Below are 13,440 nucleotides of genomic sequence, written 5' to 3' on the forward strand. Positions count from 1 at the left end.
ACTGCATGAAAATATTATTACGGTTCACAGGCTTGAAAACCCCCTGTTTCGCCACAGCGTCCTATTACATTTTGTATGTGTTATGACCTGGTAGTGGTGAGCTCCTGTGCCCCGACTGAGCACGGCAGAAATGGAGTGACACCGCACTCGGTCAGGCAGCCAGACAACCCCTAGCTTCACCTGGGAAGCGACCACCGTTCACAGGGAGTTGAGCCGCCAGCTGCAGGCGGCCACCAGGACTTCAGGAACTGGCGGGGTTGCACAGCCGCTGACCAGGATAGCAGGAAACAGACACAGTCCAGAATCAGTACTCCAACAGGCAAAGAAATAGTCAAATCAGTCCAGAGTCAAGGCAGGCAGCAAACAAGCGAAATCCGAGATAACTAGCCAAGGTCTGATACACAGGAAAAACAGGAACAGAAGGAAGTCGGTGAACAACACTCCGACAGCAACTCCTCAGAACAAATGAGGCCGAAGCAATGAAGGCCTGGAGGCAGTGCTTTAAATAGGGAAGAAATCTGAGCAAACCAAACTCAGGTGAAGCCAACATGGCTGCCCCCATAGGAGATCCTCCCAAGACCAAATATGGAGTTCCTTCCTGATCTCGTTTATACAAGATGGCCGCCCCTCCTGAGCTAGCCAAGATGGCCGCTGCCCATGCTCTAAGCCAGATGACGGCTGCCAGACTTGGGAAACTGAAACCGACCCATCCTGGAGAAACATCAAAAAGCCGGCTAGCTCTGCTGGACCGCACCTCACTGGCGAATCAGACGCGCAGGCCTGGAATCAGGTGAGGAACGTAACAGTATGTTCCAGATAATATGCTAGAATATCCTGATAGTAACATATAGTAACATAGTAGATGACAGCAGAAAAAGACCTGCAGTGAGGTTGCAAAAGAGACCATAGTAGATCAGGTGTCCTTAAATAAAAATAAAAATCAGACAAAAGATTGCAAATTAATACTGTCAAGTACTGAGCATGATGTAAATAGGAACAACAAACATAGTTTGAAATGTCTATATGTGAATGCTAGGAGCCTAAGAAATAAGATGGGAGAATTAGAACATATTGCACTGAATTAAAAATTAGATACAGTGGGCATCTCTGAGACCTGGTGGAAGGAGGATAACCAGTGGGACACTGTCATACCGGGGTACAAATTATATCGTAGTGATAGGGTGGATCGAATTGGTGGAGGAGTAGCATTGTATATTAACGAGAGCCTTGACTCAAATAGATTGAAAATTCTGTAGGAAACAAAACACATCTTGGAATCCCGATGGATTGAAATTCCATGTGTCTTTAAAGGGGAAAAGGATAGTGATAGGGTACTACCGTCCACTTGGCCAGGATGAACAGATGGATGCAGAAATGTTAAAGTAAATTAGGGACGCAAACAAACTGGGCAACACAATGATGGGTGATTTCAATTACCTCGATATTGACTGGATAAATGTAACAGGGCACGCTAGGGTGGTAAAACTCCTTGACAAAATCATGACTGCTTTATGGAGCAGCTAGTACAGGAGCCAAAGAGAGAAGGAAAAATTGTAGACCTAGTCCTTAGTGGAGCGCATGATCTGGTGTGGGAGGTAATGGTGCTGGGACTGCTTGATAACAGTGATCATAATATGATCGGATTTGATATTAGCTTTGAAGTAAGTATATGTGGAGGGGCATAATCGAACGAAAACGTCTATCTCCATGGGCGTTTATCTCCGAGAACGGATCCGTGAAGGGGCGGACCGAACCGTATTTTTGCAAAAAATAGACGTCCATGTTGTATTCAACAATTTGTGAGCTGGGTGTTTTTGTTTTTCAGCGATAATGGAAAATGAAAGCGCCTAGCTCAAAAACGAATAAATCCAAGGCATTTGTTCGTGGGAGGGGCCAGGATTCGTAGTGCACTGGTCCCCCTCACATGTCAGGACACCAACCGGCCACCCTAGGGGGCACTTTAAAAAAAAAAAAAAAAAAGTTAAAGCGCTCCCAGGTGCATAGCACCCTTCCCTTGTGTGTTGAGCCCCCCAAATCCCCCTCAAAACCCACTGCCCAGAAGTCTACACCATTACTATAGCCCTAAGGAGTGAAGGGGGGCACCTACATGTGGGTACAGTGGGTTTGGGGGGTTGGATGACTAAGCATTAAGCAGCACAGTTGTAACAGGTAGGGGGTGGGTGGGCCTGGGTTCACCTGCCTGAAGTCCACTGCACCCCCTAACAACTGCTCCAGGGACCTGCATACTGCTGCCAGGGAGGTGGGTATGACATTTGAGGGTGAAAATAAAAAGTTGTGAAACATCATTTTTTGTGGTGGGGAGGGGGTTAGTGACCACTGGGGGAGTCAGGGGAGGTCATCCCCGATTCCCTCCGGTGGTAATCTGGTCATTTAAGGCACTTTTTGGGGCCTTATTCGTGAAAAAACAGGGTCCAAGAAAAGTGCCCTAAATTCTAGCTACAAACGCATACTTTTTTTCCATTATCGGCGAAAGGCACCCATCTCTGTTCGGGTGATAACCATGCTCCAGTCCCACCTTCACCACACCTCCGACACTCCCCCGTCAACTTTGTACGCTTCCGCGATGGAGTGCAGTTGAAAACGTCCAAGTTCGGCTTTCGATTATACTGCGTTATTCGTTTTTGTGAGATAAACGTCCATCTCCCGATTTAGGTCGGAACTTGGGCGTTTTTCTCGTTTGATTATAAGCAGGATAGGAAATCAAATACGTTGGCGTTTAACTTTAAAAAAGGAGACTATGATAAAATGAGAAGAACGATAAAAAAAAAAACATAGAGGAGCGGCTGCGAGGGTCAAACATTTACATCAAGCGTGGGTGCTGTTCAAAAACACCATCCTGGAAGCCCAGGCCAAATATATTCCGCATATTAAAAAAGGAGGACGGAAGACCAAACGACAGCCAGAATGGTTAAGAAGTGAGGTGAAGGAAACTATTAGAGCTAAAAGAAAATCTTTCAGAAAATGGAAGGAAGAAAGAACCGACTGAAAATAACAAGAAACTGCATAAGGAATGTCAAGTCAGATGCAAAGCGCTGATAAGGAAGGCTAAGAGGTACTTTGAAAAAAAGATTGCATTGGAGGCAAAAACACATAGTAAAACTTTTTTTAGGTATATTAAAAACAGGAAGCCGGCAAAAGAATCAGTTGGACCGCTAGATAACCAAGGGGTAAAAGGGGCTATCAGGGATGACAAAGCTATAGCTGAGAGATTAAATGAATTCTTTGCTTTGGTGTTCACCGAGGAATATTTGGGAGAGATACTGGTGCCAGAAATGGTATTTGAAGCTCACGAGTCGGAGAAACTGAATGAATTCTCTATAAACCTGGAGGATGTAATGGGGCAGTTCTACAAATTGTAGAGTAGCAAATCTCCTGCACCGGATGGTATTCATCCCAGAGTACTTATAAAACTGAAGAATGAACTTACGGAATTATTGTTAGTAATATGTAATTTATCCTTAAAAATGAGCATGGTACCAGAAGATTGGAGGGTGGCCAATGTAACGCCAATTTTTTAAAAAGGTTCCAGAGGAGATCCGGGAAATTATAGACCAGTGAGTCTGATGTCAGTGCTGGGCAAAATGGTAGAGACTATTATAAAGAACAAAATTACAGAGCATATTCAAAAGCATGTATTAATGAGACAAAGTCAACATGGATTTAGTGAAGGGAAATCTTGCCTCACCAATCTACTATATTTCTTTGAAGGGATGAACAAACGTGGATAAAGGTGAGCCGGTTGATATTGTGTGTCTGGATTTTCAGAAGGCGTTTGACAAAGTATCTCATGAAAGACTTCAGAGGAAATTGGAGAGTCATGGGATAGGAGGTAGTGTTTTATTGTGGGTTAAAAACTGGTTAAAAAAGTTAGAAAACAGAATATGGTTAAATGGTCAGTATTCTCAATGGAGAAGGGTAGTTAGTGAGGTTCCCCTGGGGTCTGTGCAGGGACTGCTGCTTTTTAACATAGTTATAAATGACCTGGAGATGGGAGTAACTAGCGAGGTAATTAAATTTGCTGATGATACAAAGTTATTCAAAGTCGTTAAATCACAGGAGGATTGTGAAAAATTACAAGAGGACCTTACGAGACTGGGAGATTGGAGATTGGGCGTCTAAATGGCAGATGACGTTTAATGTGAGGAAGTGCAAAGTGATGCATGTGGGAAAGAGGAACCCGAATTATAGCTACATCATGCAAGGTTCAACGTTAGGAGTCACAGACCAAGAAAGGGATCTAGATGTCGTCGTTGATGATACGTTGAAACCTTCTGCTCAGTGTGCTGCTGCGGCTAAGAAAGCAAATAGAATGTTAGGTATTATTAGGAAAGGAATGGAAAACAAAAATGAGGACGTTATAATGCCTTTGTATCGCTCCATGGTGCGACCGCACCTCGAATATTGTGTTCAGTTCTGGTCGCCGCATCTCATAAAAGATATAGTGGAATTAGAAAAGGTGCAGAGAAGGGCGATGAAAATGATAAAGGGGATGGGACAACTTCCCTATGAGGAAAGGCTAAAACGGCTGGGGCTCTTCAGCTTGGAGAAAAGGGGAGATATGATAGAGGTCTATAAAATAATGAGTGGAATTGAATGGGTAGACGTAAAGCGTCTGTGTATGCTTTCCAAAAATACTAGGGCTAGGGGGCATGCAATGAAGCTACAAAGTAGTAAATTTTAAAACTAATCGGAGAAAAGTTTTCTTCACTCAATGTGTAATTAAACTCTGGAATTCGTTGCCAGAGAATGTGGTAAAGGCGGTTAGCTTAGCGGAGTTTTTAAAAGGTTTGGACGGCTTCCTAAAGGAAAAGTCCATAGACCATTATTAAATTGGACTTGGAGAAAATCCACTATTTCTGGGATAAGCAGTATAGAATGTTTTGTACTTTTTTGGGATCTTGCCAGGTATTTGTGACCTGGATTGGCCACTGTTGGAAACAGGATGCTGGGCTTGAAGGACCTTTGGTCTGTCCCAGTATGGCAATACTTATGTACTTAAGCTTGCAGTCTAAGGTATGCAGTGCTGCTTCTCCAATATAGGTGTGGGTTAGGGAAGAAGACAGGTAATACAAAGGACTGATTAAGGTAGAAGTCCAATATCACTTTAGGAAGAAATTTGGGGTGGGTTTGGAGTACAATCCTGTCATGGTAGAACCTGGTGTAAGGTGGATCTGCCACTAGGGCTCAAAGTTAACTTTCGCTTCTGGCAGCAGTAAGAGCTATTAAGAACACTACCTTATATGTGAGGAATTTTAGAGAACAGGAATGTAGTGGTTCAAAAGGAGGTTTCATGAGAGCTGTGATGATGACATAGAGATCCTAAACCACAGGCTATGGTTTGATAGGTTTATTTCATACCAACTTTCTTTCATGAACCTTAGTATCGCGGGATGAACAGAAACTGGTTTATTATCCACCTTGAGGAGAAACATACTAATGGCAATCAAATGTACTCTGAGTTAGTTTTGAGACCAGAATCCAAAAGATGGAGAAGGTACTCTATAAGGGTAATTAGAAAGCTCCTAGCAGGGTCTAATGCTTTGGCTGCACACCAGAAGGAAAATCTTTTCCACTTTAAACAGTAATATTTCTGTGTAGAAGGTTTCCTAGAGACTATGAATATTCTAGAGACTCTTTCAGGAAGGTTTAAGGAATGTAAATTTCTGTTGTCAGAAACCAAGCCATTGGGGCTAGAGAGCGAGGGTCTGTATGGAGGAGGGACCCTTCATTCTGTGTTGTTAGGGTTGGAAAAGGATCTAACCTCATTGATTCCTTGGACGATAATTCTAGGAGAAGAGGGAAACAGATTTGACACAGCCAGTAGGGAGCAATTAGAATCTTGGTCCCTTGGTCGCGACACAGTTTGTGAAAACTTTTCCGTATGAGAGGTAGTGGGGAAAAGGCATATAGGTCTGCTCCCCAGTGGAGCAAGAAGGCTCTGGAGCTGTAGGGTTGGGAGCGTATACCCTGGAACAAAAAGCGGAGAAGCAAACAATTCTGTCACTAGGGACCCCCATCGATGGAATATCTGACAAACCACAGAGATGCTGCTAGACCATTCGTGAGGTTTAAATACTGTCTGCTACAGTATTCTGTTTACCGACTAGGTAAATAGCTGTTAGAAATGTTTTGAGAAGCTGCGCAAGTTCATATCTGGATTGTTGACAGAGGTGGTAAGAACCTGTTCCTCCTCGTTTGTTCAGGTAATACATCGCAACTTGGTTGTCCATGCGAACAAGTTTTACCTGATCGAGGATGCAGTCTTGAAAGGTTTTGAGGGTGTTCTAGACCGCTCGCAATTCCAGGAGGTTGATTATGGTGTGTTTTTTCTCCCATGGGGACAAAGAAACCTGTATATGGAGACCGTCAAGGTGAGCACCCCAACCTACCATGGAGGTATCCGTGGTGAGGACCTAGTGATATGGAGGGGGCTGAAACGGAAGTCCCCAGGTGAGATTCTGGGATACCATCCACCACCATAGAGAGTTGCATAATACTGGAGTGACTTAAATATGGGCCAAGAATAATCCCGTAGCTTGGGACTACTGAGAGGAGAACGTCCACTGAGGAATTTGGAAGTGGAGCTGAGCCAATGGTGTTACGTGGACCATTGAGGCCATGTGACCGAGTAGGCAGAGCATCTGACAAGCAGATACCTGAGCAAGAGATGTAGAATGTTGTTTGCTCTCGGTCGAATAGTATCTAGGAGAGCCCCTATGAACTCTTAAGGTCTGAAACGGTTGAAGATGTAATTTGGAGTAATTGATCACAAACCTCAGGAGTTCTAGGAGCCTGATGGTGGCTAGAATGGAGGTGTGCGCCAGCTCCCTGGAGGCTACCTTGATTAACTAGTCATCTAGGTAGGTGAAGATGTGTATGCGCCACTTGTGAAGAATTGTAGCTACCATCAAGACGCGAGGCACTGAAGTCAAGCCAAACAGTAAGATCTTGTATTGATAATGCAGAGCTTCACAGTGGAAGTGGAGGAATTTTCTGTGCACAGGAAGAATAGGGATGTGCTTATATGCCTCCTTGAGATCTAGAGAGCAGAGCCAGTCATTGAGTTGTATCATGGGAAGTAGTGATCCCAGGGAAACCATGGAAAATTTTTCTTTGAATAGAAACTTGTCTTGTAGATCAAGAATTGGTCGTACTCCCCCCCCCCCCCTATCGTTTTGTTATGAGGAAGTATCTGGAATAGAGCCCTCAATCCCTCTCCAGCGGAGGAACTAGTTCTATTGCATCCTGCCTGAGGAGGGCAGAGAGCTCCTCTCAGAGTAGTGTCATTTGGAAGCAGTTGAAATGAAACTCTTATGGTGGCTGGTCAGGAGATCTTTTTTCTCAGTGCAGAATGTAACCGTTCTGTATGGTGTAGCACCCAACGATTGGAGGTTATGAGAGGTCACCTCTTTTGGAATAGGATGAGTCTTCCTCCTTATCGGTAGGTCACTTGGCAAGGAGTCCAAAACTGGGCTGTTTAGATTGAGAAGGAGTCCGAGGTTTTTGACCCTGTTGCTGTCTTGGACGTGAGCTTTGGAGTGTAGTCCTTTGAGGAGGAGGAGGAGGAGTAGTAATGATGCTTTGACATAGTAATTGAAACATCAAAAACCTCCTGCAAATCTTCTAGAAGTAGCAGAAGTTTGTGGCCTGGATAGAATTTTATAGTATATATTTTTTAATTAGGTTGGCCACTTCCTCAACTTTGTCACTGAATAAGTTTTCTCCATGACAAGGGATATCTGCTAGACGCTCCTGGACAGCAGATTCAAGGTCTGAGACCCTGAGCCAGGAAAGATACTACATTGCTACTCCTAAGGTAGAAATGCATGAAAAGGCATCAAAGGCTTGCCTTGCCAGATATTTACGACAGTTCAGAAGTTTCTTGTAAAGCAGTTTTCTTTGGGGCTACTTGGACTGTCAGTGGCGTCTCCCAGTTTATTGATTACTAGTAAAAAAAAAACCGTTTCTGATGCAAATGAAACGGGGGCTAGCAAGGTTTTCTTCAGAGTGTGCATGTGGGAGTGTGTGTGTCCCTGCCCTCTCTCTCTCCCCTCCCCCCTCTGAGTCCTTCACTGTTTCGTGCTGTGCTGTTTTCCTTCACTCATGGGGAAACCGGATATCTCTGGCGCTTCACACTTCCGGCTGGAGGCTTCAGTGGTGCCTTTTATATATATATAGATAGTATTTTTCATAATTGTATGAAGTGGAACAGTGATTCCTTCTCTAGGAGGAGAGTCATAATCTAGAACCTCAGAGTTCTGAACAAGGTTCTTCCTCTGTCTCTAATTTGAAAAGTATGGTTTGAACTGTCTCATGGACAAAGCCAGGAAAGTATATACTTTTGGAGGAGATATACGTTTCTCAGGAGGCAGAGAAAGATTGGTTGGGATGCCATAGAACTCCTCAGCTGAGATGCCCTGATCTGTCTCCCAGGAGAGGTCTGAGTCTGACACTTCAAAGAACTGTTAATGGGAAGTGCGTGGAAGAGAGATTCGGCTAGAGTGTCTGCTCTATGTCAAAGTGCGTCAAGGCAGATGAGTCTCCAAGGTTGGAGAAAATTCCTCTGCTGGTGTCGACACATGTGTTGGTTGGGTTTGTGGTGCTGCCGACAGTCGGTGTTGAGCCAGTGTGCAAGACCTCTTCCGTGACTGTATCAGTGTATCAACAGGCTGGGCTTAGGCTGGCGCAAGCACCCTTTCAGCCTGTATAGACTGTGTTATGCGTAGCCCTGAGAGCTCCTCTTTGAGCATAGCCCGGATCTCCTCCTATAGAGTAGGCATCTGTACCTGCTGAGAAAGTGGAGTGGACGCAGCCTGAGTTATACCCAGTGCAGGCGTAGGAGATCTCAAAGACCTCGAAAGCTCTCAATGAGAAATAAGTTGGAGAGAAGGAGAGCATCCCATGCATCAAGGATGTCAGAGTGCCTGGAGGGAGAATGGTGGCGATGCATCTTAAGTTTTTAACGCTGCAGGCCCCCTCAATGCATGCAGCACCGACGAAGGGTGTAGAGTCCTTTCGTGGTACTTGTTGCATGCTATACCAAATCTTTACCAAGAGTTTAAAATGCTCCACTATCAATCGATACACAACTGAGCACTCATCGATTTGACCCCTGAGAAGGCTGTAATAGCCGAAACACGGGCCGTGTTGGGTCTTAATAATAATAAATTCCATTGGAGCATCTTATCCTAGTGTGGTGACGGATCACTTGGAATTGGTTCCTTTCCACCCTGTTACTGCTGTGTTCTGTCCTTGTGGAGAGTGCGAACCCCATTTGTCTTTCTGACAGACCATCTCAAAGTTGCGTTGGTGCACACGATGTCGATGTTGATGTCAATGCAGGTTCCGTATCAAGTGCCGAATCACCTGCTATGCTTCATGTCGATGCAGAACCAAATTTTTTCACGCTGGACTCTGCGGGCTTTAAGGGTCCTCGCTTGCATGCGGAGGCTGCACTGTATGTTCCAGTGCTCTGGACCCAAGCACTGAACACACCAGTTATGGGGATCTGTGCCTGAAATAGTCTTATTGTATCGAGTATGCTTCTTAAATCCACTCGGCACCCTCATTGACATGGAGGGAAAAATGGCCAATGCAAGTTCAAAAGTCTCTATAGCCCGGGGAGCTCAAGTAGTTGCATACTCAAAAATGGTCAATTGCTTCCTTGCGAAGATGGGCGCAGAGGCCTCAAAGACTGAAAATTCAAAAATAATGGAAAAAAATAAATTAACATAGAACAAATTAATATAGAAAAAAGTTGAATTTGAAGAAATAAAATCCCAAAAAAAGGAAGGCACCAAAAAGGCAAATGTTTGACACACTAAGGAGAGATTTTAAAAATAGCATCTTTGTTCCTCTAAAAAGGTAGACTGCTGGGATGAAATAAGCATGACGGGGTTGACTGGAAGGAACCTGTTATGGCAGTTATTGGTTAGTAATTTTGCTGTATTAGAACTGTTTTCCTTACTGTCGAGTGTATACATGAAAATAATAAAATGGTTAAAAAAAAAAAAAGTAGACTGCTGGTCCCACACTCAAGCATCAGGCAAGAAGGCACCGGTGCATGTGCAGTGTGGGCACTGCCTCAAAGATTTAAAGTGACAGTGCACTTGGCAGTGTCCTCACTGGGCTCCATGGATGATGTTACGCACATGTGAGAATAATATTCATAGTACATAAGTGAAAACAGCAGATTTGACTAAAAATGGAATACTCCTTACATGCCCCAGTAGAAGCAGCTTACAATAAGTATATATATCTCTTCCTGCCCCCACCTCTACCTTCATTGGGTCCTAACATTTATTGATGGATTGTATTTTATTTTTATTCTATTTTATGTGTTTTATTTTCTTGATATTTGTTTTTTGCCTCTACTTCTTTTAAGGCACGTTGATCAAATCCTGCATTTTTAGTTCATTGCATGCACAGACATGTAGTACTGATTTCCTGGAGTAAACAGGGCTGCAGCTCAACCATGTTGTTAAGGCTAAAAGGTAGGACTAGATTAACCTGCTCTGAACAGAATGGAGCACATTGGTATGCTTTGGTGAATCTGGGAATTACAGCTGATCAGCTGAGATGTCAGTCTAAACTTACTCCCCCTCACCCCCTTGATATTCAGCGCTATTTTACCGGCCAGGAACAACTCCTGGCCGGTTAAATAGCGCTTAATCGGCTATCTGCGAATATTCAGCAGGAGATAGCTAGTTATCTCCTGCTGAATATTCGCGGTCAGCACTTAGCGGCTAAACTGTTACATCGCACAATGTAACCAGCTATCTGCTAATACTCAGTGCATCACTGGCTAAGTTTGGCGGTCAAATTGGGCCGCCGAAATAGCAGGCCTGTCATTGGCTGGTTTAAACTTAACTGGCCAGTGCTGAATATTGTCTTGACCAGTTAAGTTTAAACCGACCAAAAATAAACCGGATATTCAATGCTGTCACTGGAAATGGCCTGGCATTGAATATCCGATCTCGCTGCCAACCACAGGAGTTAGCCACGCTGCCTCCCACTGTCTGAATATCATCTCCACTACATTTGAAGGATAAACTGCCAGTATTTTCTTCCCCCAAAGAAAAGGGACTAAAGCATTTACATTCATCATAGTACGATACTTTGATTACAGCATGATAAAATCCTAAATAAGTGTGGCATTGTGGCTGTGCGTGTATACTGATTTATCTTTATCTCTTTTCCATCAGTCAGGAACTTGAGACCTCTCCTGCGCCATTGTCTTCTCCTCAGCAATCTAGTTTGTTTGGGATTGACCATGAAGAGCTGAACAGACAAATAGCTGAGTACAAAAAGAGTAGCAGAGAAAAGGAGAAGCGGATGGAGGGCATTGGGCTGCTGCAGCAGCATCAGGAGCAGCTAGCTGAGCTGCGAAGGCACAAGATCCTGAAAAAGAAGAGGAAGAAAGCAAAGGACGCATTTCTTAATGACGACATCACGCCCCAAAAGTACCTTCTGGAGAAATATAATGAAGAGGCTCTGGGAGAGGGAGACGAGATGGCCTCTCCAGAGAGCAAATTGGAGCATGAGCTTCAGGAAGCTGTTGAGTTGGATGCAGAAGATGCCAATGCTAGCAAACCAAGCTCAGGAGAGAGGAAGAATCATGTCTCAAAGCCATGAGCGCGTGGGGGGGTCACTGGTAATTTGTGTCCTATCTGAGTCATTGGCACTGAACTCAGGACTCTTGGCTACAGACGTTTATAGAACATGAGGTCTGCAGAGGGGGACCTATGTATGTCTTTTGGAGGGGTGACGAGGAATGAGAAATATCCTTGTTAAATGTAGATTTTTGTAATGAATTCTGAAGGTCATTAAGTACAACGTATAATCCCTTTTCCTCTTGCAAACTGGAAAGAAAAGCCCTTCCCCCTTCTCAAGTGGCAATTAAAAATATCTTTATTCTAGGTATGATGTTTACATCCTAATATCATAAGGAGACCAAACACCTCACAAGCTTATGGTAGTTCTTCTTCTTGCTTGGGTTCTGTGACAGCATGACCTGAAAGTCAGAAAGCCATGAGCTTTTACCTAGCCTGGAATAGCCATGAAGAGCTCTGTTTAATTGCAGGGCAGTTTGTCTCAGGAATGACAACCTTGTTCTTCTCACTGTAGGAGTTTACAAGAAGCATATTTGGGCTTTTGCTTTTGGTTGACAGCTTAGTAAAGCTGTGTCTTTGTATTATTATTAATGTGAATTAATCCTAATAAAAAATTCCCTTTAAAAATTCCCATAGTGATGATGAATCTATGCTTACTTGTGCTCATGCTGGACTTTGCCCTCTGGTGATTGTGTGCTGACTTTGGTATTGGTTGAATCTGATTGGACAGCCTGGGTCAACAAGATTCTCTGTGGTTGTAACGTAGCACCATATATCCTCCAAAACAGGAAAGAACAGTTGATGCTTTGGACCTTGCAGCAGACACTCTTGAGTTATCCCCTTCAATGGGCCTCTCGGCCTGTTCAGAGCTTCCTGCGGCTCATGAGTCACTTTTGTCAGTTCATATAGTAATGAAATACTTTTTAAAGCACTTTTCTAACTACTGAATAATTGTGACAAGTTCTAGAGCAGTTTACTACCACAGAATGTGTCAAAAGTGTGCCTTTAAACACAGCCAATCAAAACTGGGCCAGTTGGGGATACAGCTTTGATACTATACTGATTAGATCATATATGAAAGAACGTTTCTACCTACTCCTGAGCTGTGGAATGACATGAGGCTGTATTTTCTTTTCAGTAAGATTTGACATTTCCCAGCCCTTTATGATGTGTTTCTGCATTAGAACTCTTCCTTCATTTCCAGCACTGGTTGTGTATCTTTAATATTACTGTCACTGGTATCGTCTTCAGCACTGTAGCAGAAGCCAGAAAGTGACCTAGAGCAGGCTTGTCCAAGTTCAGTCCTTGACTAAAAGCATACAAGGTTTTCAGGATATCCCTAATTAATATGCATGTTACTTCTAATGCCAGTCAAAAACTCCAAAATTCATTAAACTTTTATAATAGTCTTCACCTTTACTGAAATATTTTATGCAATAAACACTTTCATGTGGAAATACTTCCTGTTTGTACTACATAGACACAAATAAATCTACCTATATACGTTATACATCATACCCAATACACACCAAGCATACCACCATTCATACTTCAATAGAGCTATTGCCACCACTCTATTCGCTCAAAATACAACTGCAAATACAATAAAATACAAAATAACCATCCTAGACATAAATGTCTTGAAATAGTCCATAAAGAAGTTACGCTTATTTGACAAAGCAACACTCTAGTCTTTTGGAAGACGATAATGCATCTGTAATCCCAAAAAAGTCTTATCTTTGAGCAGTGCAGACTTGTAAGCTCCTTATTTTCCTGTTGGCTGCATGGTTGGCTAAAAGGAGAGTGG

The 13,440-nt window shown here is 43.4% G+C and overlaps 1 protein-coding gene across 1 annotated transcript in view; it reads left to right on the forward strand.

Moving 5' to 3' along the window:
• LOC115475978 (putative ribosome-binding factor A, mitochondrial) overlaps positions 1 to 12,264 on the forward strand; it is a 31,821-nt gene extending 19,557 nt beyond the window's left edge. The window contains exon 7 of the mRNA XM_030212071.1: positions 11,226 to 12,264. Within this exon, the coding sequence (XP_030067931.1) occupies positions 11,226 to 11,655 (430 nt within the window). The 3' untranslated portion in view covers positions 11,656 to 12,264. The remainder of the gene's footprint in view (positions 1 to 11,225) is intronic.
• The last annotated feature ends 1,176 nt before the right edge of the window (positions 12,265 to 13,440 follow it).

This window comes from Microcaecilia unicolor, chromosome 1, assembly GCF_901765095.1.
Source record: "Microcaecilia unicolor chromosome 1, aMicUni1.1, whole genome shotgun sequence".
In the NCBI taxonomy this organism is placed as follows: Eukaryota; Metazoa; Chordata; class Amphibia; order Gymnophiona; family Siphonopidae; genus Microcaecilia; species Microcaecilia unicolor.